This window comes from Raphanus sativus, chromosome 9, assembly GCF_000801105.2.
Source record: "Raphanus sativus cultivar WK10039 chromosome 9, ASM80110v3, whole genome shotgun sequence".
Lineage (NCBI taxonomy): Eukaryota > Viridiplantae > Streptophyta > Magnoliopsida > Brassicales > Brassicaceae > Raphanus > Raphanus sativus.
In genome coordinates this window covers 12,139,999-12,166,477 of record NC_079519.1, presented here as the reverse complement: position 1 = coordinate 12,166,477, position 26,479 = coordinate 12,139,999, and the positions used below count along the sequence as shown (strand labels likewise).

The following is a 26,479-nucleotide window of genomic DNA, read 5'->3' as shown; positions in this document are numbered from 1 at the left end:
CATTTATTTAAGTAAGTTGTCAAATTTTAATATTTTTGTTATATATTCATGTTAATATGACATTTTTATATTCATGTTATGTATTCCTTTTTTGTTAACTTTACTATTTTTTTTCTATTTTCCATTTTTATATAGTATAGATTTATTAAAGTAAGTTGTCAAATTTTAATATTTATTTTTCTTAGTTTATGTTATATATATATAATATTAATTTCGTTTTAAATTTTTTTTTTTGCAAATATGAACATTTTAAAACTAATAATGTAAAAAAAACTAAAAATGTTTAGGTTAAGTTATATATATATATATATAATATTACTTTCGTTTTGAAAAAGAATTTGGAAATATTAACATTTAAAAAAAATTAAAAATCTGATTTGTCGTATTTTGATTGGTCGTTTAAAATCTTACGTGGACGCTATTTTCTATTTATTTTCCATTTTTATATAGTATAGATTTATTAAAGTAAGTTTTCAAATTTTAATATTTATTTTCTTAGTTTATGTTATATTTATATAATATTAATTTCGTTTTTAAAATATATTTTTGGAAATATTAACATTTTAAAAATAATAAATTATAAAAACTGAAAATTTTAATATTTTGTTTTAGGTTAAGTTATATATATAATATTAATTTCGTTTTAAAAAAGAATTTGGAAATATTTACATTTAAAAAAATTAAAAATCTGATTTGTCGTAATACGATTGGTCGTTCTAAATCCTATGTGGACAACCTCAATGGCTTATAGCCTCAACTTTTATATAGTATAGATTTACAATTAATACCATTCGTCTCACTTTATGTCCACACTTATACACATACATAATTGTATGGTTTTATAATATTTTCCATGTTCTCTCTTTCTCGCCGTGATAAAACTTATACGTTTTCCATGTCTCACTTTTCCACACTTATACGTGTAATAATAAAATGAAAAAGACGTTTCAATCGTGCTCCATATCGTATGTTGTCCAATAAAACAGTAAAACAAACATATTTAATCTACAAACTGGATATAACTTTTAATCATGTTCTTCTCCTATACCAAAAAGACGTTCTAAATTTTTCATATTAGTTTAATCTTTTCGTCATAATTTTTTTGTGGGTATCAAAAATGTTCCTCTATTAATATCAGCTATGTTTTCTAGAGTTCAAGGATTTTTTGTGATGGTTATCATATTTCTTTATAATCTTCATTCCATGCAAGTCTAACAACGTTCTGCTTGAATTTCCGCACTATTCAATAACGATAGTTCATAAAGAAACATTGTTCTTAACTTTGAATCTGGTCAAATTACGGTTGGCCAAATTATCTTTCAAACATATTTAAATCAATAGGAACCATCATCACTTTTTAAAAAAAAATTGTTACAATAAAAAAACATAGGGTTTGGCAAAAAAAATTGAATTCAAAAAAAAAAAAAACAAACCAAAGTCAATCCAAAAAAATATTACAGAACTTTAACCAAAACTTGTTAGATATCTGAACGGTCTCAAAATTTTGTTATCTAGATAACCGTAACCGTATCCGATCTGAACCAGAATATTTCGGGCATTCGAATATATTTGAACCATATTTATATACTTAAATATATTAATTATTTTTAAACTTAATACCTAAAAGAATATACAAATAAGATGTTCTTAAGTTTTCTAAAATACTTTGAAATATATAAAAATAGTTAAAAGCACATTTTTAAAAATAGCTAAGCGATACTCGAAATACCATAAATAGTTAAAATATATATTGATTAACTATCCAAATATTTAAACAAAACATAATATTTACTTTTATTGACAAATATATGCGCTAATATTTAGTTATTTAGTAATATAATGAATTACTATTCTTTATTTTTTTATTCTTTAAAACTATTATTATTATTATTAATTTAATATTTTTACTAATTATTTTAAATAGTAAAATAAAAAAATTTCTATTTAAAAACCACGATATCTTTATGTTTTATTGAAACATATATTTAATCATATAAAGTAAAATTCACAAAATATTACAAAAGATAAATATATTTATGGCTTTTCGTATAAAACCGAATAAACAAAAAAAACTATCAGTATATAAATCGAACCAAACCAAAGTAGATATGATTTTAAAAAGATATCTGTTTTTATAAACCGTAATACCAAAAAAATGAAAAACAGAACCAGAACCAAACTGAAGATCCGGATTGGACACCCCTATTTTTCACATATACTTTCACTCCGCGCATGTGCACGGGTCCCACCTAGTATTATATTATTAACATCATAAGAATCAATATGAAAATAAATTTCAACCGCTAGAAGTCTTTAGCCAAAGCCCAAAAGCGAAATGATTAAGTTTGTAGTGCAAACAAGCTGTATAGGATTGTCGAAAAGACTCCTCTTCGATAAGACAATACGAAGAAACCCTTTCTCTTACAACAGTGATTTATTTTTTAGGCTTGCGTTTGCCTTGCTGAGCTTTGCCATGTTTGTGGGACCCTTTGTGGTACGTGAGTAAAGTCCGAACTTGCTAATATCTTCGTGAAACACCCCTAATTCGGAATATAGTCCCAGCCGATTTTTGTGGGACCCGTTGGGGTACGTGAGTGATTGGTACGGGTTTATCTGTTTTTTTCTTATTTATCACTTACATATTAATTTAAAGAAAAAATAAAAATCCACAAAATAAGGAGAGAGACAGAGTTGTGACAAATACGAAAATACAGATAATGACGTACCAATTACTAAAATAAACATAAAAGCACACCGCCAAACAAATAAAACAACACTCGTAACTTAATTAGTACAGTGTACTCAGTTTAGACACTTGAAATTTTCATTAACCGCGGCACATTCCAAATTTTGCACAAAAGTCACCAGATCTGATTGTAATTCGTGGTTGACATTTGAATCCCGCAACCCGGATCTAGCACGGACATTATTTGCCGCTGCATTATATCCTGTGAAATATCTTCTCTTGCTACGAGATGGAACTCTAGCTTCGATTTTATTTCGACGCTCCCTAAAGTGGTTAACGATAAATCTTTCTTCGATTTCAGACTGCCTTTTGTAAGATTGGATATCAAAAAGAAAATCTGGTGAATCCATTGAATTTTTTTTGCAAGGTGAGATTTTTGTGTTAGTGGTACAAATACAATAATGGAAGAATGAGTCTCATTTATAAAAAAATAAGACCGACAGGAGTTATTGATTGGAAGATAAGATTCTCAATTATTAAAGCATAACGTGAGAATATAACATTTTTAGCAATATTTGTTTAGATTTAGTTACAACTCTCTATGATTTCACGTTTCATATAAAATTCCGCTTGTAAAATGCTTACTTTTTTAGAGTTTTTTTTTATCTTTCATGCTACTTTTATGATAAAAAAAATTAAATGTTATTTTGGAGATTTACGTTTTATAAAAATAACTAGTTACCTACCTGGAAGTGATCGAGCATTTTCAAGCCAAATGTGGGATTGACGGCTCAAAACCAAAACCTTTTATTAAAGACTTTATCTTCTCAGTGAAAGATATCAATTAGACTCACCCTCAAAACCTTCCAGGTAACTTTTTTTTTTTTTTAAACTAGTTACCTGGAAGGCTTTGAGGGTGAGTGTAATTGATATCATCACTGAGAAGATAAAAGTTTTGAATAAAAGGATTCGGTTTTGCTACGAGATGGAACTCTATCTTCGATTTTCTTTCGACGCTCCCTAGAGTGGTTAACGATAAATCTTTCTTCGATTTCAGACTGCCTTTTGTAAGATTGGATATCAAAAAGAAAATCTGGTGGATCCATTGTATTTTTTTTTTGCAAGGTGAGATTTGTGGTAGTGGTACAATTACAATAATGGAAGAATGAGTTTCATTTATAAAAAAAATAAGAACGACAGGAGTTACTGGTTGGAAGATAAGATTCCCAATTATTAAAGCACCTCATCTATACATAACATTTTTTGCAATATTTGTTTAGATTTAGTTACAACTCCCTATGTTTTCAAGTTCATATAAAAGCACAACATTATTATGCACACAGATTAAGAATACATTTAATTTTACATATTTCCAAAATAAAAACACTTTTACCAATACACCTAACCATATAAATTGAATTATTTACTACACTGGGTCACACCATTTATGCCACCCCTAATATCTACTTCTCCAACATGCAATTAATCCAAATAAAAAACCTTTTGTAAATAGTTGGTAAAGCTACAATTATAATTTTGTTGTCAGTAGTTGGTAAAGCTGATAATCAATAGAAGAGTAGCTGTTGGGAACACGTAACAATTGATTGAAAGGAATTTATTCATAATATATTGATTTGGAGATTTATAATAGATTGAATTTATCAACCTAATAGATTGATTCATATCATAGATGGGTTTTTTTATAATTATTTATATTCTGATAGCATATTTTATGTACTATATGGTATGTGACACAAACTTTGAAAATAAAAGAAACTGGTATAGATTGTAACCAAAAGTACAAAAAAAAAAGATGATATGAACGACATAAATAATCAACACTAATCAAACAGCTCACGCACACAAATATTAAGACTTGCTTATTTTTTCGATAACTCGTAATTGGACTTGCTTGTTCGTATCGATTACAATATATTACGAAAACTTAAAAGTACAAGAACAGATTGGTGAAGTGGGGGGATGTTGCTGTTGCTCTTTCCTTTTCTGTATGATTCTTGCTTGTTCGGATCGAATATACTCACGTATATTATTATCGCCTATAGAGCTTAAACTCGTTAGTAATATTTTATTTTCCACCTCCATTTCTTTCAGAGCTAATTTTTTGGCTTCAATTTGTATACGCATTTGAGCCACCATGTAACCATGTTCACTGGTCGCTGCACTTTCTTTTAAGAAACAAAGGAGTAACTCATATGAGTTATTACCTTCATCAAGTTTTCTTTTGAGTTTTGCTTTAGGCTTAAGAATAGGAGTTAGTGATGAGTTTTGTTGTGCTTGTTTTCCATATTTTTGGTTGAGTAATATATAGGTAAGAAACTGTGATTTTTTCTTTCGGCTGAACCTATTAATTTATACACATTTATGACTGGGTAAGAATCCAGATGATCGGCCTTAATGTGGTTCAACCTATTATCAACCGCTAGATTTAGACAAAATCGATGGACCAGATCTCTTGACTTTCTTCGGCTCTCTGATTGGATGTTACATTTATCACGCGGATCACGATCTTGTCTATTGCTCAGAATAAACAGACCAGATATTTCGGTTTTCTTACTCTACATGCATTCTATTCTTCCACATTGTGTACGCCTTCCTTCATTCCAAACCCTAAACTATACCCCAAAAATGGCAAAATTTAAATTTTATAAGAACCCATTTTATAAAACTTACTCAACTATTCTAATAAAACTTGGATCTCGTATTTTATATGTATAGTTATCATTGAGTTATCAATACTCTGTTTTGTCTGTATTAAACTGACCATATATCGATTAATTATCTTATATTTACATATGATATAAATTACAGCAATACTCTGTAGATATTCGGGTGATGTTAACTAAAATTGAATTTTGTAAACTACAGCAAAACTCGGTATGCGAATATAATCTTGTTTTTAAGCTCTAGAATTTGTTTACTTGTACATAAATCTTCTCTTGCACTTAAGGATGATGAATCGTGACTATTTCAAGACCCCATTGAAGTTGCAATTATTGTCAACCGCTATATTAGACAAAATCAATGGACCAGCTCTCTAGGCTTTCTTCGGCTCTCTGATTGGCTGATACATTTGTCACGCGGATCACGATCTTGGCTAATCGGCAGAATAAACGGACCAGATATTTCGGTTTTCTTCAGCTACATCCCTCTTCTCCAAACCGTGTACGCGTCTGTTCATTCCAAACCCTAAACTATACCCCATACCCTAAACCCATTTTTCTAAAATAAGAATTAGCTTATTTCTTAAAAAATTACTCAAAAACATCAAACATTTAAATTTTATAGGGCAAATCTTTCAAATAGCCCTTTTAAAAAGTTTTTGCCATCAAAATTGCACTAAAAAAATAAAAGGGTAATGACCAAAATGGCACCTTTTGAACACATGCCTAAAACCCCACCCCTTAATTCTAAACCCTAAGTCTCAGATTAATTAACCCAAGGGTTATAAATGCATATTTACCCTTCAATAAAATTTCTTTTGGTCATTTTCTTCCTTGTAATGCTATTTTTGTGACAAAAACTTGGTTTGGTTCTATCTTGGAGATGTTTGATTTTCTCCTATAGAATTAGTTTGCTTCTACGAAAAACTTCCATTGCACCTGGATGATGACTCGTGACAAGGTCGAGACAAGTTGCAATTAATATCAACCGCTAGATTTAGAAAAAAATCGATGGACCAGATCTCTTGACTTTCTTCGGCTCTCTGATTGGGTGTTACATTTATCACGCGGATCACGATCTTGGCTATTGGTCAGGATAAACGGCCCAGATATTTCGGTTTTCTTCCTCTACATGCCTTATATTCTTCCTCATTGTGTACGCCTTCCTTCAATCCAAACCCTAAACTATACCCCAAAAATGGCAAAATTTAAATTTTATAATAGTTACTCAACTATTCTAATAAATTTTGGATCTCGTATTTTATATGTATAGTTATCATTACTCTGTTTTGTCTGTATTAAACTGACCATAAATCGATTAATTATCTTATATTTACATATGATATAAACTACAGCAATACTCTGTAGATATTCGGGTGATGTTAACTAAAATTGAATTTTGTAAACTACAGCAAAACTCGGTATGCCAATATAATCTTGTTTTTAAGCTCTAAAATTTGTTTACTTGTACATAAATCTTCTCTTGCACTTAAAGATGATGAATCATGACTATTTCAAGACCCCATTGAAGTTGCAATTATTGTCAACCTCTAGATTAAACAAAATCAATGGACCAGCTCTCTAGGCTTTCTTCGGCTCTCTGATTGGCTGATACATTTGTCACGCGGATCACGATCTTGGCTAATCGGCAGAAAAAACGGACCAGGTATTTCGGTTTTCTTCGGCTACATCCCTCTTCTCCAATACTCTGTTTTGTCTGTATTAAACTGACCATAAATCGATTAATTATCTTATATTTACATATGATCTAAACTACAGCAATACTCTGTAGATATTCGGGGGGTATGATAACTAAAATTGAATTTTGTAAACTACAGGAAAACAGAGTATTGCTACCTCAATGATAACTATATATATAAAATACGAGATATGCCAACTCTTCAAAAATTAACGTCAAACTTTTTTATAAAAATTATGTATTAAAGTATGTCAAAACATACAAATATGAAATAAGTCAAAATAAATAAATATTCAATATTAATACTTAAACTTATAAAAAGGTAAACTGAAATTTAGTATTTAAATTTCTATTTATATTTGTATCGGCTATAAAATTATCTAAATTTATGCGAATATAATCTTTTTTTTTTATTTTGTAAACTACAGCAAATCTCGGTATGCGAATATAATCTTGTTTTTAAGCTCTAGAATTTGTTTACGTGTACTCCTTCCTTCATTCCAAACCCTAAACTATACCCCAAAAATGGCAAGATTTAAATTTTATAATATTTACTCAACTATTCTAATAAAACTTGGATCTCGTATTTTATATGTATAGTTATCAATACTCTGTTTTGTCTGTATTAACTAAAATTGAATTTTGTAAACTACATGCTGTAGTTTACAATACTTACTCAATTACTCTAATAAAACTTGGATCTCGTATTTTATATGCTAACCTAACACCTTTGTCAGAGAGTTAATGCAGCAATATATACTATTAATTTCTGATACAACTTATATTTTGTGGTTATATATAAGTCGAGTATAGTTGCAAACTTTCGGGCTTATATACTGGGCTTATACAACTTATATATTGGGCTTATACAACAACATCCTTTTTTTTTGGTCAAAACAACAACATCCTTAAACAATAGATTTTATTATAATTATTCATATCTATGTATATAGCCACTTAATTTCCATACAATTATCATCATAATACTTTCTGAAATAATTATACATGTTTATACTCCCTCCGTTTCTTAATATAAGTCGTTTTAGAGAAGTTCATTTGTTCCAAATTATAAGTCGTTTTCGGTTTTCTATGTAAAATTTATTTACTTTTAATGCAGTCATAATACTTTCTGAAATAATTATACATGTAAAAATCTTTTACGTACACGTTTCTACAAGCTTCTACAAGCTTCTTTTCTATATAAACTCTCCTTATTCACTTCTCATAAACAACCCTAACAACATCTCGCCTTTCTGTATTCTCTCTCTAAGATCAAGATCAAGGTGTGTCTCTCTGTTTACTTTGTTACAATTAATATTATTTTAGTTTTTTTAGTTGTGATACATATAATAAGATGGATCAAGTTGTGTTTTTGATGCATTATTATTCACTTCTCATAAACAACCCTAACAACATCTCGCCTTTCTGTATTCTCTCTCTAAGATCAAGATCAAGATCATTTTTGTAGAGTTTTATATGTTTGACGAACATGTACTAATTTCTTATACCATTTTATTGACCATTTTGTATATTAATTGTTTTCAATGTGTTTTGCTTACTTCTATCTGCTTTGAACTCGCTCAAGATACTCTCCATGGCAAACAAACAAGAACTCAAACTCAAAAGTCCAATGGAAGCACACATGGATGGTAAGATGGAGACTAAGCTCCGTTACAAGGTTATTCTTGCACTGGTGAAGGAGCAAAAGGAGGCTATCCAGGAGAAGCATAAAGAGGAGCTCAATGTCGTGGAGATTCAATCAAAGCTCTCTATTCTTGACCAACTCGAACCCATCTTTGGCTCTATTATGGATGAGAGGGAGAAACTTGTATCCGATCTTCAGCTTGCTCAAGCCAGGATGAATGATGTGAGTGTTCCTACTATTGATTGGTACAAGTTGGATGAACCTCAAATGTATGATTAATCTCGGTGATAATGAAGCTCGGTGAAGGTCTTTTGGTGGTGGTTTCCCAGATCTCTAATGTTGTTATCTTTTATTTTGTAATGTTTAATTTAAGAACTTATTTTATGGTTGTTAACAACCGTTTATTGTATAATTATGGTGGATGATGAACTTATAATTATGTTTTTAATTAATTTTCCTAATATCGTTTCATCTATCCTTTTACATCTATGATTTTATATGTTTATTCTTACAGTTGATCGCATATTTTAGGTTTGTTAGATTTTGGTTTATGGTTATTAATTTATTTTTAGGTTTCTGAAAGTTAGAATTTTATTGAAATTGTCGCATATTTAATATTTTTAGTGTGTACAAATTTGTTAGATTTTGTGATGCCTAATATACTATTTTATTACTAAGATATTATTGGTTTAGCAATTTATATATCATATTTTCTTATATAGAAATCGCGTTTGAAAATTCAATCTATGTAACTAATGATGTTTTTTTGACCACATACTACTCTTCTTCTGACATGATTGTGATATATTAGTTCACAAATTAAATTTCTAAAATCGATTGAATCAATGTAGCTATTAATGCTCTTTTGAATTGACAATTCTTAGCCTCTTACGTGATTTAACAAGCAAGACATGTTCCAAAGCGAATTTTAAGCATCTATTACATCATCAAAGCGAATGGTAGTTTATAGGGAAGGGAACAGCAACACTTGCCGATGTTTAAGGTGATTATTCCCTTGCCGATTTCTGGCTGTGTCTAGATTAGACAAAATCATGATGATCATAAAAGGAATAATTGTAATTATTCTAGAAATTATTTCGTTCGTTGCATAATTTAAAAAATGTAATAGAATACATAAGGCTTAATCTGGGAGATGCCAAGGGTTTGCTTGCCAAGGTTTGAGATGATTTATTGCTTTCTTTTGCTGTTAACATTTGCCACACTAACAATCAGGTGACTAAGCCTCATTAGAGAAAATAAAGCCTATTCAAACAATCATGCGGCCATATAGAGGTTTCAGCCCATCTGATGAATAGATAAATGAAATCTATCTTTATCTTTTTTTGGTCAACCTATCTATCTTATCTATTTACCTCTAACAGGAGGACTCAATTCTTCCTCAAAACATCTTTGTTTAAGAGGTTTTTTATATTTATGTCTCTAATAACCCAATAATTTTTTTATCATTTTGAACCAAGAATAATTATTATATATTCCTGCTCACACAATAACCAATAATAGACAACATTAGAGACCAAGATTTCCAAAATAACACGTGATGATCATAAAAGGATTTGCACACGACATATAAAAGGTTTATAAGATCAACAAAGGAGCAAATGCTGATCAATCAGAAGAACAAATTCCTTGTCATTAAACGAAAACTTTTTTATCATTGCCATTATCTTGCCGTGAAGCTGTGCCATTAACCTGCCATTACGTATCATTGCCCTTAGCTTGCCAACGGTTTGCCATTAGCTTGCCAATTATGAAGGGTAGCGCTGGTATTTTGAAAAAAGGAGACCTCGTTATACAATTTTTCTTCCATGGGGTACTGACTTCACATTGTTCCCTAAAAGTGTGGCACATCAGACAATTCTCTCTAAATTAAAATTGCTATATAAATAAATTTAGGTTTACAAAACTAAACCAGAAAAAAAAAAGTAAAACACAACAATTTATAATAAGAGAAATTGCAGGCCATGACAATAGCAAAAAAAAAAAAAATTTATACCCATAAGAACTTCTTGGCTATAATATTTCAACAATATTCTCTATATTATCCTTTTTCACTTTCCCATCTCTTTTTAGCTAATTTTATCAGTTCAAAAATAACTTATTCAAATTTTTTACATATTTATAAAAAACATAGATTTTTCTGTATATGACATGTTTTGAATTTTGTAAAACTAACATATATTTATAAAATTTAATATATACAGTTATAATATAATTATGTGTTATTCTACTTATAAATATAGAATAGAATTATAAATTATATAATTTTTCTTTCATCTCTCATGTTTTTTCTCTCCCATATCTACATCCATATCTTCCTCTTTCTTTCTCTCTTTCTATCTCTTTCTCATCTCATCTTTTTCTATTCCTTCTTGTGTTATATTTCTTTTTTTTTTACCATATAATGTTCAAATAATATATTTTGTATTATATTCTATTTACGGAATATATAATAGAATTGTTGTTATGTTCCATCTATTTGTCATCCTCTCTCTCCTTCTCTTCCATCCATCTTTCTCTCTCTTTTTCCATCGTGTAAACTATTCTAATTTTCTTCATAATCCTTATCCCTATATCATGCGTCATATGTTCCATACTATTTTAAATTACAATATAATATGATACATTTTTTTTCTCTTCTTTTGCAATTTGTATCTCCTTCTCTGCCTTCTAATTTTTCTTACTCACTACTTGATCAGTTACACTATTTTGTTCTCCAACACTGTCGCCACTCATCATCTCTCTCTCTAAAGAAATTTTAGAGAATTTCATATATACAAAGTTAATGGGTGTGTCGAGTATTCCATACCATAATATGTATAGCATAGTCACGTAATAGATAAGGGTTTGGGTTTAGGGTTTAGGATTATGGTTTGGATTTAGGGTATATGATTTGGGTTTAGGGTATATGGTTCGGGTTTAGGGTATATGGTTCAGGTTTAGGGTTCATAGTTTGGGTTTAGGGTATATGGTTCGGGTTTAGGGTTCAGACTTTTGGTTTAGGGTTTATGGTTTAGGGTTTGGGTTTAGGGCATATGGTTTGGGTTTAGGATTTGGTTTTAGGGTTTAGGATTTGGGTTTAGGGTATATGGTTATGGTTTGGGTTTATGGTTCAGAGTTTGGGTTTAGGATTTATGGTTTAGGGTTTGGGTTTATGGTATATGATTTGGGTTTAGAGTTTGGTTTTAGGATTTTAGATTTGGCTTTAGGGTATATGAATTTGTGTTTATTTATTTGTCTTTGCCTTTGCCTATGATTTGAGTTTAGGGTTTCTCTCTCTCTCTCTCAATTTATAATACTATACTGTATTTTAAATTACAGTATAGTATGATACGTTTCTTTTTTCTTCTTTTGCATTTTGCATCTCATTCTCTGCCTCTTGATTCTTCTTACTCACTATCAGTTACATTGTTTTGTTCTCCAACACCGTCGCCACTCATCAGCTCTCTCTAAAGAAATTTTAGAAAATTTCATATATTCAAAATTTGTGGGTGTGTCGAATTTTCCATACCATAATATGTATAACATAGTCACATAATGGATAATGGTTTGGATTTAAGGTTTATGATTAGGGTTTGGGTTTATGGTATATGGTTTGGGTATATAGTTTGGGTTTAGGGTATATAGTTTTAGTTTATTGTTCAGAATTTGGGTTTAGGATTTATGGTTTAGGATATATGGTTTAGGGATTGGGTTTAGGGTATATGGTTTGGGTTTCGGGTATATGGTTTGGGTTTAGGGTTTAGGATTTGGGTTTAAGGTTTATGATTAGGGTTTGGGTTTAGGGTATTGTTTGGGTATATAATTTGGGTTTAGAGTTTGGGTTTATGGTTCAGAATTTGGGTTTAGAATTTATGGTTTAGGGTATATGGTTTAAGGTTTGGGTTTAGGATATATGGTTTGAGTTTAAGGTTTAGGTTTGGGATTAGGGTTTAAGATCGGGGTTTATGGTTTAGGGTTTGGGGTTTAGGGTTTACATTTATGTTTTCAATAATCTATTCTATATCTATGTTATATATAGAATAGTATATAGTTCGAGCGTTTGAAATACACTCGCTGATTCTCACGCTCACTCTCCTTAAAGGACTATAAAATCTTATTTTGGCACAAAAAGACACATATTTCTTTGTATGGCTATATTCTTAATTGTCAGAGCCAATATGAATATTGAGCAAATTGACCCTTATAACAATTTATCCAATTCGATTTACACTAAACCGAAAACCCTAAACAAATAAAAACACTAAACCTAGTAAAAGGAACACTCCAGCCGCCCTTCTCCATGTGCGCCTCCTACGACAGTCATGCGCCTGGCCTCCTCCTCAAGCCTTGACCCGAGACGTCGTCGTCTCTGCTTCCGGCCTCAGAGTCTCCTCCACTACAGCTTCTGTGCGCCTCCTCCGACGCAGTTTCCGAGGCTTCACCATCTCCGCTTACATTGAAGTCAAAGAAGGAAGAAACTGAACAAAGGAGAGTTGAGATGATGCAAGGAGAATTCAACAGAGGCGAGTAGAGTCGAAAAGAGGTGAGGTGGTAAGCTTACGGAGCGGGAGACGAGGTGAACTTCATGGCAGGAAAAATAAATTCGATCTGAAAAAAAAACAGAGAACAGAGAAATTAAATTTAATTAACTACATAATGAGAGAGAGAACATAAGATGGCAAAGGTATGAAGAGAAAGAGAGATTGATTGAGAGTCCAGATTTTTCACTGTAAGAGGGAAGAGAGAAAATCACGATAGATTAATCTCTGTGCATTTGTGCATTTTAATCTCTGTGCATTTGTGCCGTTAGATTAACTTTTATCAATGGTTGTAGTTACACAATGAGTGATCTGCACCCTATAAGGTGATTGGCTACATTCTTTTTTCCTAAAACTTGATTGGCTACATTATGTTAACAAATCAGATATTGTAATTGTTTCTTTGTATCCATAATCCATTGTTTTCCTGTTACTTTGTGATTGGTATTTAGGTATTAGAAAATAGAGTTAAGAATTTATGAAATAGAGTTTAGAGTTTAATTTTTTTTAATTTTGAAATTGAAATTTGGAAAACAGATGTAAAATTAAATTTTAAGATTTAGATTTAAAATAAATTGATTATATCACTTTTAAAGAATATATAGAGTTAATGTTTAATTTAGAGTGAAATTTGAGAATAAATTTCGAAAAGATTTTTAATTTATATGTGTAGATTTATAATTTATGATTTAATACATATAGGGTTTGACGTATATTTGAGGTTTGGAGAATAGAGTTTGGAGTTTAGGGTTTAGTTATAAAGTTAAAGTTATAAAACTAAAGATGAAATTACATATTGTGTTTAGATATAAAATTTAAGATTTAATTTTTTTTTTGGAAGTTATAGATAAAGATTGAGAATATTAAATTTAAAATTTAAAATTGAGATTATATTATGAAATTATTAGAGTTTTAAAGTTTATGTTTAGAGTTTATAGTTTAAAGATAGGTTTAGGGTTTCAACTTAGGCACTTCATTTTGCGTATGATTTCGGAATTGATTTAAGATTTATGTGTAGAAAATTATAGTTTAAGATTAAGAAGATTAAATTTTGAATTTAATTTTAGGATTTGAAGTTATAATATGAAAATATTAGAGTTTTAAAAGTTATTTTAGAGTTTAGAGTTTAGGATTTAGGGGTTCAAATAGATTTTTTTAGCATTATAAAAATGCTATTATATGTCTTTGATAGTCTTATTAACGATACTTAAATAATGTTTTGGAGCTTAAACCTAATTTTCCGTTAAGCATTGGCGGAATCGGTAATTTTATATTTCCGCTCACTTAATTGTCAAAATAGCATTAATTAAGTGATATTTTAGGTTTCACGCTATTATAACGTTTATCTAACGTTATTATTACTAGGTCGCTTTCCGCGCTACGCGCGGATAATTGCTACTATATATTACCACTGATTTTTAGTTGTGTGAATACAAAAAAAATTTGTAGAATTTTATGTGGTTATAAACTATTTAGTGTATAGGATATAGTATAAAAGGAATTCCAGCTCTAACTTTTATTATTTGAATATTTCCTAAAGTTTATTTTCATCGAATTTTTAGTATTATTTTTTTTTTGTTAGTTGGAACAATATATCAAAATTGAATTCAGAAACATAAATACTTCTCGAGATGTCGGGAAGTTATTCATAATTATGTTTTTTTGATTATAATCTTATGAGTGTAGCTCTAACTCATGTATTGAACTGAACTCTTATTTTTCCTTTGAAGTCTTTTATTTTTACATTGTTTGTGTCAAAGTAATACTTTGTGGCTAATAATGAAGCAAATAATAGTTTTCATGCAAATAAGAAATATTAATCAGTATGTCTCGCACTTTTAAGTTTGTATTTTTTTATTATTTATATATTTCAGGGATATACTTGTCACCATGAAAACTTTATATCTCTGATTACTTATGATTTGCAGCAATTCAAAATATTTTTTAAATAATTGTACTTTATAAAAAAATTATTTAAAATGTTCCTTTAACCTAATAGCTTACTTCTTTTTGTTTTGTTCAAAAATTTTGAATATTATTCTTTCCATTCCATAATATAAAATGTTCTAGACAAAATTTGATATTTAAAAATGTAAGATGTTTTGATATTTTTAAGATATTTTTAACTTTCTTAAATTTGGTTAACTAATAATACAGTACTTCATTTTTTGATTGGTTAACTCATTTAAATGTATATTATCAATAATATTTAAATAAAAATTGATTAGTTTTACGACCAAAAGATCATATAATATAAAACAGAGTAATACTACAAAACCTTTTTACTATCAAATTTTTTTTAGTGGTGTAATCAAGCATTGACATCTGTTGCTGACTTTGTAAGTTACTCTGATTGCATTACTATGAAGTTAAATTTTAGTCTATCGTACTGTTTAGGAACTTGACGTTATGATTTAAAGCGATGATGACTATTTAGCATCAGATTGAGAAATGAATCAAAACAAACAGATACATGTTGTTGTGTCTGATTAGAGTTTGATTGAGTTTTAATATTGAATTCATTATAAATATATGCAAGATATGAACACGGAACTGGTTGCCTGAAAGCCATGAAACCATTCAAGCTATTAGTCCCAGTTTTTGTATCTAATATCTACTCAGCCATGTTTGAACCAAACTCGAGTAACTGATTCTAAAGTGGAACGAATGTAAAATGGTTGAAATGCGAATATGATTATTCAAATCTAAATATACTATTAAATCTTAAAAACTAAAACCAAGTCTCATCCCAGCTGAAAGAAAAGAAAAACTGTAAACTGTCTTCTACTTTGAAACGTGGTCTAGGTATTAGTCTGGTTATTGTTATTTACTTTGATAAAACCAAATTAAAAATTCCTTGAGGCTTAGCTCACTCGGAAAAGTCAAAGTCCGAGCACTGGAAACTGGCGCATTTCAAAGTGTAGCCAATCTTCCACGTCTTTTACATCACAAACACGTTAATCCAATCTTTCTCCTGAGTCAGGAGGCTGTTTCCGCAAGAAGTTAAGTCAATGTCGCAACGTACTCTCTTTTCATAACCTTTTTTACCTCATTGTCATGTTCCTTTTATGTTCTCAGACACCAGCTACTATAGCATAAACGGTCTGTGCTTTCTTCAGTCTCCAAGTTTTAATAGGAGGTATGAAAGCCAAGAAATTCGACCAAAGTCAAAAACTGTTCACTGGAACAGATTAAAAGCACACGTCTGACGTCTGATATGTTTAAGCTTCTGATATGAGATATGAGTTTTGGAATAAAAGTTATGATTTTGATGATTTACTATTTACGTTAGATTAAAGAAGATTTGGATGTTTTCCTTTTAGTTAAGCTTATAGGTATTTTCCTCTTTTAATTAGGTTATGATATCTTGTGTCATAACCTATATAATGGTTTTTATATGATTAATAAAGATTCAACTTCCAACAATTAACCTTAATCTCCAAGAGAGCTTAGGGTTAAGGGAAGCTTAGCTATTTATCTTTCTTTTGTTCACGTGTAATCACGGCACCGGTTACGAGATCACAAACAGCTCGTGTCAATTTGGTATCAGAGCCGAACGATTCGATGGAAGAGGAAACAAATGTTATGGAGCAACTTGCTATTATGATGGCAAAGATCGAAAACATGGGGAGTGAGTTGAAGAGTGATTTGAGATCCCTAACAGAAAGAGTGGATGCTTTGGAATCACAGCCTTCATCTCCTAAAGCTCAAGATATTAAGAAGAAGGGGGTTCTTCAAGATCGTTCATCGGCTATCAAATTTTCAACAGAAGAGCTATCCGAAGTTGAGAACTTTAGTAGGAGCAAGGGAGGAAAAGCACTGCCGCTACAAGCAGGGGAAGCAGGCACGTCCCTTGGAGGATACCAACGACCCGGTAACTTCAGTGGACCATGGCAGGCACGAGCGGTGGGCAGAGAACGAGGAAATCGTCGAGCTGATGGAGGAGGAGACTGGAATGTCAGACCAATCGGAGCAGCACCACTCGACTATCTTCCAAATCCTGGAGATTTTCGAAACTCGGAGGGGTTACCGGAGAGAGAATATTATGAAACTCGTGAGGACAGAAACAACAACTTCGAAAGAAGATGTGTGAAGGCAGCCAAAATAGAGTTTCCACCGTTTGATGGGACAAAGAATGCTATGGAGTGGTTACAAAAGTGTGATGATTTTTTTGGAATGATATGAGAAGCTTAAATCTAACGTAAATAGTAAATCATCAAAATCATAACTTTTATTCCAAAACTCATATCTCATATCATTACTCTCCTCCTCGACTAGGAGCTTGTCCTCAAGCTCCAACTCTAGGCATGCCTCTAGCAGCTTCTCTTCTTCCTTCAACATATTCCACGAACTCTTCTTCTTCGAATGGTTCATCCTCTTGATCATCTCCGTTCCTGACAGGCATTATATGAAAAAGGACTGGGTTACAAACATGATCTCGCGTGTAGAGTTCATCGCAATTGAAACAAAGTCCTTTTGCTCGACGCTCCGCCATTTCTGCTACAGTCAGTTTCTTCCAATATTGCTTTTGCAGAGCATGTTTTGCTTCCTCTTTTCGGGGCTGATGAACTTCTTTGTCATGATCTTTCTTCTCTAGCATTTTTTGCCAAGTGTTTTGGACTAAATGTCCAGATAGTGGAGCCATATGCCCTCCAAACGTCCTAGCTCGTTTATCACCATCAATCTTGTATTCATTGTCTCGAGCATACTCCATTGCTTCAAAAATTGTCTCAGGACGTAAATACTCTACTTCTTCCCTCAAATTATCAGCTAATCCAGCACAAAACTGCCATAATTGTTGATCACCCGAGAGTCTTGTTTGTCGGCTTAAGCATTCTTCAAACTGACTACAGTATTCGTCCACTGTTCCCGTGTGCCTAAGATTCGACAACTCTCCCACTGGGTTTACTGCATCTGCTTTTCCAAATCGACTTTTACAAACCCTTTTAAACTCTTCCCATCCAAGCTTATGTGTTACCAATCGCCGTAAGTTGAGGTTCCAGTGGTAAGCTTGTCCGGTTAAGACAAAGGATGCTTGTCTGACTTTTGCGTCATCACTGAATATTCTTTGGTCAGAAAAAAAATCATCACACTTTTGTAACCACTCCATAGCATTCGTTGTCCCATCAAACGGTGGAAACTCTATTTTGGCTGCCTTCACACATCTTCTTTCGAAGTTGTTGTTTCTGTCCTCACGAGCTTCATAATATTCTCTCTCCGGTAACCCCTCCGAGTTTCGAAAATCTCCAGGATTTGGAAGATAGTCGAGTGGTGCTGCTCCGATTGGTCTGACATTCCAGTCTCCTCCTCCATCAGCTCGACGATTTCCTCGTTCTCTGCCCACCGCTCGTGCCTGCCATGGTCCACTGAAGTTACCGGGTCGTTGGTATCCTCCAAGGGACGTGCCTGCTTCCCCTGCTTGTAGCGGCAGTGCTTTTCCTCCCTTGCTCCTACTAAAGTTCTCAACTTCGGATAGCTCTTCTGTTGAAAATTTGATAGCCGATGAACGATCTTGAAGAACCCCCTTCTTCTTAATATCTTGAGCTTTAGGAGATGAAGGCTGTGATTCCAAAGCATTCACTCTTTCTGTTAGGGATCTCAAATCACTCTTCAACTCACTCCCCATGTTTTCGATCTTTGCCATCATAATAGCAAGTTGCTCCATAACATTTGTTCCCTCTTCCATCGAATCGTTCGGCTCTGATACCAAATTGATACGAGCTGTTTGTGATCTCGTAACCGGTGCCGTGATTACACGTGAACAAAAGAAAGATAAATAGCTAAGCTTCCCTTAACCCTAAGCTCTCTTGGAGATTAAGGTTAATTGTTGGAAGTTGAATCTTTATTAATCATATAAAACCATTATATAGGTTATGACACAAGATATCATAACCTAATTAAAAGAGGAAAATACCTATAAGCTTAACTAAAAGGAAAACATCCAAATCTTCTTTAATCTAACGTAAATAGTAAATCATCAAAATCATAACTTTTATTCCAAAACTCATATCTCATATCATTACTCACATATCTCATATAAGCTTAACTCACAGATAACGATTTCCAGTAATTCTTGTCTTCCATCGAATCGTTCGGCTCTGATACCAAATTGATATGAACCAAAACGCTTACTTCCTCTTAACCTAATCTCTCTTAGAGATTAAGTTAATTTTTGGAAGCTTGTCTATTATTAATAATAAGAAACCCTTATATAGGGATACAACTTTTAGAATATAGAAAACCCTAACATAAATTGGAAAACTTAAAACCAATTATTAAATAGAAAACTATCAAACTCTAATTGTAAAATATCCTAATCTATCTAACCATAGTCACTTATCAGCTTCCTCAGCCCTTGGGTTTACATTATTAGATTCAGATTCTCAACCTTTTCGTTTAACTTGTAAAAAATGTAGGAAAGTATTCTTCATCAGTGTCCAACAAACCTTGAAGCTTTACAGGCAAGGGATGATAGCTAGGCATCGACCAGTCTCTATACCTCTTTCTTCTAAAAGTCTGACTATTGTTTTTGGGTACTGAATCATGAAAGATGGGGAGGAGATTATTAGTATTGTTTATCAACAGAACCGTATGAAACGTGTGTACAGAAATATAAAAATTAGGAATGTCTTTCGTGAAATATATATATATATATTTGTACTACTTGTTGACTGCCTCAGTATCTATATCAGTACTATTTGGTTTCTCTAAAGTACATAAATACGTACGTGATACGTGTAAGAGAGTGATCTGTATTCTTTGACGTTGAGATTTAATAATTTGATACTTTTCTCAGTATAAACAACTATCACAATCTAAAGACTGTAAGATTCCAACTATCACAATCTAAAGACTGTAAGATTCTTTACCGTGTCTTCTTCTCAATTCCCAGTTTTCTCTCAATCATAGACTTCAACCATTTGCAGCCTAGTCTTCACTGAGAGTAATTTGTAGGTTCAGCAACAAAGAATATGCAGTGCTCAAGCTAATTACCCGAGCATCATCAGTCAGGAGCAATGGCGTCCATAAGTTTGAACACCAACCTCTCCAAGCATCCACCTTTAGTTATCTGTCAACACCAATCCATGATTTTAAATTTAAAAAAAAAACAAAACTGAAAATGCGAATTGACAAAGAAACAAAAAAAAGGCTTCCACCTTTGAAACGGGCTTGAGTTTGAGGCAAGGGCTATATCAGTGTGAGCACCAATAATATGGAATCCGTTTCCAGCTACATATCTGTTCACAAAGATAGAAACTTTAGATAAATCGATCTCACAATCATTCATGAGTTTGGTTACAAAAGCAACAATGGTGGAGTAGTTTCTTGTGAAGAAATACTTTTTGCCGGCGTCGACTTTCCAGTCATCTCTCTCAGAAATCTGTTCATACCCAGCGTGTAGCGGCCTCTTTGACTCATCTACAACCGCTAGATCAAATATTTAAAAAGGAGGTAAAAAAAAGAATCAAAAGCTACGATTGATTAAGAGCCCTACGATTTTAACATCTGTGAATCTCACAGTTTTGATCCCCTACCAAAACAGACGTGTTGGAGCTTGAAGTTTTTTATTTATTTCACCAGCAACTCTCTATCCGCTAGAGACTCTCTGGTGATTGTGAATCTTGTCACTAAAGATGACGCCATGACAAATCTCTCCGTAACTGATTACCAAAAAAAATCTCCGGTAAACTTCTGGCGTCGAACGGAAACCTGAAAAATGTTCAGAAAATAGCTCAAAGGACGCGATTGTAGACCAACCTTCACCCACTTAGATTCACCATTAGAACGACGCGATTGTAGACCAACAAATAGATTTTCTGGTTGATTTGAGTCAATGAATATCTGAGAAATTGGATTGAAGGAGATACGTACCAGAGGAGGAAGAGAATCCAAGACGACGAACTTCCAAGCAGCGTTATTGAAGCTTCCCGGGTGACAAATTAATCCACATAGACTGAAACCCTGCACACGATGAGTAACAAAACATGTCGAGGAATTGAAAGCTCTATATAAAAGTGTGAAGAACATAATTGATTAATCAAAGTTGGGTCGTAACGGCGAATTACAGAGAGCCGAAACGGTGACGACCAAGTAGAAGACGATTAACCATCAACGATTCAACGGGTTAAAGATGGGCCATTTAGAAATGTATCTCCAGCCCATAAGAATGGCCCTGATTTATGTTGTGAAATGTGAAGCCAGTTTGACGTGGCACAATAAAGCTTTACTATTGGATGATTTTTTTTAAGTGATCTGGATGGCTTTAGAGTGGAGTATTAAGAGTTTTTAGTATAACTAGATCGTCTTTCCGCGCTACGCGCGGATAATTACTTTTTAAAATTTACAATTAATTTTGTTATGTGAATATAAAATAATTCATAATTTTATATGTATTATATAGGATATAGTATATAAAGGGATATATGCTCTGTTTCTGTTGTTGTTTGAATGCTGCATATATTTTTTTCTCGTATTTTTGTAATAAAATTTTTAATTAGTCTACTAAAGTACCAAAACTGAGTTTAAAATACAAAAACAGCACAAATGATGCCGGGAAGATGTTCATAGCTGTGTTTTCTCGATTATTATCTTTTTAGCTACAATTAGAATGTGTAGTTCTAACTCATTGTTGAACTTGACTCTTATCTTTCTTTGAAGTAGTTGATAATTTTTAAGATTTAGATAAGATTTCGAGAATCATGTTTGAACCTAATTAATATTTTATATTTATATTTGATTTGTATTTGTATGTTTATTTGGTTTTATAAGTGGCATTGTTTGACATTTTTCTTCTTAATATACAAATTATGTCATTTTATAATTTCAATATAATTTTAAAGGTTATACATATTTAATCTTAGTATTTATCATAAAAAATGATTGTGATCTTAAAATACATTAAGATCTCAATGAACATTACATAAACATATGTAACTATTAGGGATAAACATGAATTTAATCATATTTTATTTTGTGTGAAAAATGTCAAAATGAAAATTTAGTAAGAAAGAAACATAGTATTTAATTTATTTTATTTTATTTTTCCTACTTTTTGTTTGACCAGTTTCAACTTATATTTGGGCTTAACTTATTGGTATAATGGATAATTTTAGTTTTAAATAACTTTTTCCATTATCTCCCGGTGATAAAGTTTTTGTAAAATAAATTTTAGCTATATGAAACAAAAAATGGAGAAGGTAATTTGTGGTTATTTTTCTTTCAAGATTTTTAAGTGTTGATCACGGAATCCAATTTTTAAAAATTTCTATTTTAATAATAATGTTCATAAATTAATTATAAATATATATTAATATTTTTTGGGTCAAAACTATCACCTAACCGTGGTTTCAGTATTTTAATGTAAATGTATATAGTTCAGGATTTTAGGGTAAGGGGCATTTACTTTTTATAAGAACTAAACATAAATATTTGGAGTAAAATTAAATTAGTTTTTTATTATTATTATATCTATAATCAAAATAAAGGGGTTTGTAATTATATGTTTTTGTCAATAGAAACATAACTTTAGATTCTTTTGTTTTTGAAAAGCAGCCTATAGATTCTTATATTTGAAGAAACTATTCATGACAGATGCCATAATGTCAGATATGTAGAGTTCATGGAATATTGGTAGTAGAAATTTTCAATTGATAAACATGAATAGAAGTAGAGATATATTTGTGTTGTAGTAGAGAAAACTTCAACATTTTCTAAATTTATTTTTCTTGTTTTGACTTATTTTAGAATCTCGTATAGTTGTGGGTTTCTCAAACAAGGTATTAAAATAGTTAAGATTGTATTTTATCCAATTTTAATATCATTTGTTGTCATTTTAAAAAAGTATGCACACCTGTGTATATTATTAAATTCGAGTATATCTTATTATAACATACATAAGTTTACATAAAACATAAATGAAGTTAAATACAACTCATTTTTAAGATGAGTAAGTTAACTACAACACGTATATAAGTAACCTTTGTTAACATTAAGCAAGCTTTAGATCGATAATATTAGGTTTTTCAGAAACTATATAGCCTGCTTGTAATAGTAATAAGCATGAATACAGACGTCCATAAACACACGAAAAAAGCCAAACTGATCATACTCATCTTTTATTCCCATTCAATCATTGACGGAGGCTTTTTGAGGTAAGTCTTCATCCACACGGTGCTAGGTGGTGTTATGATTAGAATTTGGGGATAGTCTTTACGAAGTATGGAACTCCACGCAAAAGGAAAGGTTCCTTAAATAAAAAAATTCCAGAAGGTCAAGAAGCCTATATAAAACCGATAGTTTCGTGAGATACCGCACAAGGTACTAACTATGAATGTTAAGGCTAGGAACCAGAGACTCACAGAGTGTGGAGTGTATTGTTGACCACGTCATCACCGAATTTCACCACTTGAACACCAGGCGTTGTTGCGTGAATCATAGACGGATACACAACTCCCATTTCTAAGATGCAGGATTAACCGAGATGGATCCCATCACTAAATCTGAAAGAGCCTCTGCGATTTTCCCTACTGCTGCAATGAAGTCTCCTGTAGCAAAGTTACAGACAGGTGGAAGTCTGCACGCACCCTCCTAAGATAATCAAAACCAAGAGAAGTCATTCAAATGCAGTAAACTATCCCGAAGATACTCAAAATTATCTGCAGCAAACAAATAAGACACTCTTCAAGACGCTCGTTGTCCTTGTGGTGATCAAACGTGTGAGTCATCCGACTAAAAGACCTCTTTTAGTACACAGAATTTACAATGATAGTTTGATGATTGATGTCATTCCTAGACCAACCCTCATGCCATGAGAATTAGACAATCCCATACCTGAAACTGAAACCAAATAAGAGTAATGTATTTTTTTTAAATATCTTATTTATTTCCTTAAGCTTTTTGAACACATTTTTTTCAGGATTTTCTTATTAGCATAAAAAAATACTTGCAGCACGCTGAAAACTTTAATCTATTTTTTATAAAATCTACTATACTAAAATTTAAAATTTGCAACCTAGCATGGACCATAGCCAAGCAGCCTTTAAGACTACCATTCTCAACAACAAAACTTCATGCAGCACCATTGCTCTTCCAGCGAAGAAGCTTGAATGTTGAAACGGACCCTTCTTCTCCCCAATGTATAACACTGTCGATGTGCTGCGCACCAAAATTTCTCCACTGTTCTTGTAGAAGAGTTTCTGTCTTCCACAACAACCTCAGAAGATTTCCTTTCCATATACACAAATCATAAACATGACAACAAAAAGAAATAGGTTTCAACTTTATCGGAGCAGGTAAAAGAAAAAGATACTAACCAGACCAGTGTAATTGATGCACTGTTGTTTAAGTTTAAATTGAAGGCACTTCCCCACAACGTTTACTTCTTTTCCCTCGTCAATATCAAACATGTAACATTTCAATCAAACACGCATCTAAGTTTATTTTTCTTGATTCGTCTCAAATCTTTTGTCATAAATGGGAATAGGAGTTGGTTAGAAGTAACCAGTAGAAGTAAGGGTCTCTACTCTGACAGCGGAGCAACTTGTGGTAAAAATAAATATTGTGTCCACACCGATGTATAGGGGTCAATATGTTGCAACAAAGTGCATAAACTAAATTAGATTAGGCTCAGTCCAAAAAGTTAAAAATAAAAGGAAACTGAAACTGAGATTAGTATCTCTATAAACTTACAGCCTCAAGCGAGTGTTGTAAAGCTTTTGTGTCTTTCCATTCTGTGCCGCCAGTTATATCTTTTCACTTTGGCTAACCTTGAATGACAGTTCCCTATATATCATTTGAAATTCACGATTAATACAAATACCATCTCAATCGAGCAATATTAAAGTAGAAAAAGTTTCGTAGACGAACCTCTTCGTCGATTGGGAGCATCGCCTGTCTAATGAGGGTTTTCGTGTGAGGATTCGAGCCTCCCAATAATGAATCAGACGAAACTTCAACTCGACTTTGTGTGGGCCAAGTGAAACATCTCTGAAGAACATCACTTGGTCGCCATGCGCGGAGGAGAGAGCGGTCGCAGCGTTTGGCTTTACCGGAATAGCAGATGAAACATGAGTCTTGCCGTTAGGTTACATCACAATCGCGGAGGAAGCAGTTGACTTTCCGTTCGGTTTCGCAGTTACGGAGGAGGCGACAGTCTTCTTGGTGGTCTTGCAGTCGCTGGAAACTGGAGCGTTTCCTCTGGGTTCCAACGGGAAGATTGTCTGAGAGAATCTTATCAATTGTAATCAAGACATAAGCTAAGAGAGGAGATGTATAAATAGACAAATGGAGAGTAATGTGAAAGGAATCCATTGAATGCAAAGGATTGTAGAGTAGATAGTGGTGAGAAGCAAAACGTTGAAAGGATTCGGAGAGAAGATTAATCGTGGGAGTCGAAAGGTAAGCGATGAACGATATTACGGTATTTTGTTAGAAGTTAAAAAGTTTAATTGAAAAAGGGTTACTTTGCAGGCCGAAATAAAATAACAGGCTTCACATGGATGAGCTGCAGAACTAACAGGCCGAAAACAAACCAAGCCCACAAATAAATAAATCGAAGATGACGTGGAAGTTTGACGCAATATTACTGGTTGATTTTCCACTCCAACGTGGACACGCTCAGAGGCTTTGTTATCGAGCTTTTAGTATAGTTTTGATACTGTTAATACGGAATTTTTCAAGTCATCTATGATAGCAGTTCATTTAAGTCATCTATTATAATAGACTTTTTTTGTAGTGTCACTGAGCCACTATCACCATAGCTACTACAACCACCTCCAAATCTATAATCTCTGTTGCATATATCATTTTTACCTACACACGTCTCCGCTTCTAAAATCTACAGATCTTGATGGCGTTATGGTTGAGGTGCCCTCATTTATACTGTAAGTTCTCAGTTGTACTATGCTATTTCAACAACATGTACTATGTTATATCTTTCGTTACTATTCTATTTTAATAATATTTTATATTATGTACAATGTGCATATTTTGATATTTGAGTTAGGGTTTATATTTCTTTTTATGGTTTAGTGATTAGTGTTTTGGGTTTAGTTCATGGAAGTATGGATTGACATTGGGGTAAGCATTGCCTCATTCCCTGCAATCATAGACGTTTTGAAATTTGAACAATATTTTTTATGCTATTTCGTTTGTTACTATTCTATTTTGATAATGCTTCATATTATGTATTATGTGCATATTTTGATATTTGGGTTAAGGTTTATATTTTTT

The 26,479-nt window shown here is 32.1% G+C and overlaps 1 protein-coding gene and 1 long non-coding RNA gene across 14 annotated transcripts; both read right to left on the bottom strand.

The window, feature by feature from the left end:
* Positions 1 to 17,383: 17,383 nt before the first annotated feature.
* Positions 17,384 to 21,385, bottom strand: LOC108830958 (uncharacterized). Of its 5 annotated transcripts, none has more exons than XM_056994214.1 (6): positions 21,316 to 21,385; positions 21,122 to 21,211; positions 20,590 to 20,959; positions 20,407 to 20,487; positions 20,119 to 20,318; positions 17,384 to 19,785 (listed from the first exon to the last, which is right to left on the bottom strand). In XM_056994214.1, the coding sequence occupies exon 6, from the start codon at positions 18,933 to 18,935 to the stop codon at positions 17,538 to 17,540; it is 1,398 nt and encodes a 465-aa protein (XP_056850194.1). In that variant the 5' UTR covers positions 18,936 to 19,785; positions 20,119 to 20,318; positions 20,407 to 20,487; positions 20,590 to 20,959; positions 21,122 to 21,211; positions 21,316 to 21,385; the 3' UTR covers positions 17,384 to 17,537. The 5 variants fall into 5 exon arrangements, with proteins under 5 accessions (XP_056850194.1, XP_056850196.1, XP_056850198.1 ...); XM_056994216.1 differs by lacking the exon at positions 21,316 to 21,385 and having other exon boundaries at positions 20,590 to 20,668; positions 20,745 to 20,959; positions 21,122 to 21,309; XM_056994218.1 differs by lacking the exon at positions 21,316 to 21,385 and having other exon boundaries at positions 20,590 to 20,668; positions 20,769 to 20,959; positions 21,122 to 21,309.
* Positions 21,386 to 23,106: 1,721 nt separating this feature from the next.
* On the bottom strand, positions 23,107 to 25,672 carry LOC108830957 (uncharacterized). Of its 9 annotated transcripts, none has more exons than XR_001946259.2 (5): positions 25,115 to 25,672; positions 24,562 to 25,030; positions 24,010 to 24,474; positions 23,608 to 23,836; positions 23,107 to 23,495 (listed from the first exon to the last, which is right to left on the bottom strand). It is a non-coding gene; the product is annotated as an uncharacterized LOC108830957 (long non-coding RNA). The 9 variants fall into 9 exon arrangements; XR_001946256.2 differs by having other exon boundaries at positions 23,608 to 24,085; positions 24,261 to 24,474; positions 25,115 to 25,671; XR_001946257.2 differs by having other exon boundaries at positions 23,608 to 24,079; positions 24,261 to 24,474; positions 25,115 to 25,671.
* Positions 25,673 to 26,479: the final 807 nt, after the last annotated feature.

What these genes read in the sequence shown, in the direction of transcription:
- LOC108830958 (XM_056994214.1), bottom strand. Translation starts at nt 18,935, where the DNA reads ATGGAAGAGGGAACAAATGTTATGGAGCAACTTGCTATTATGATGGCA.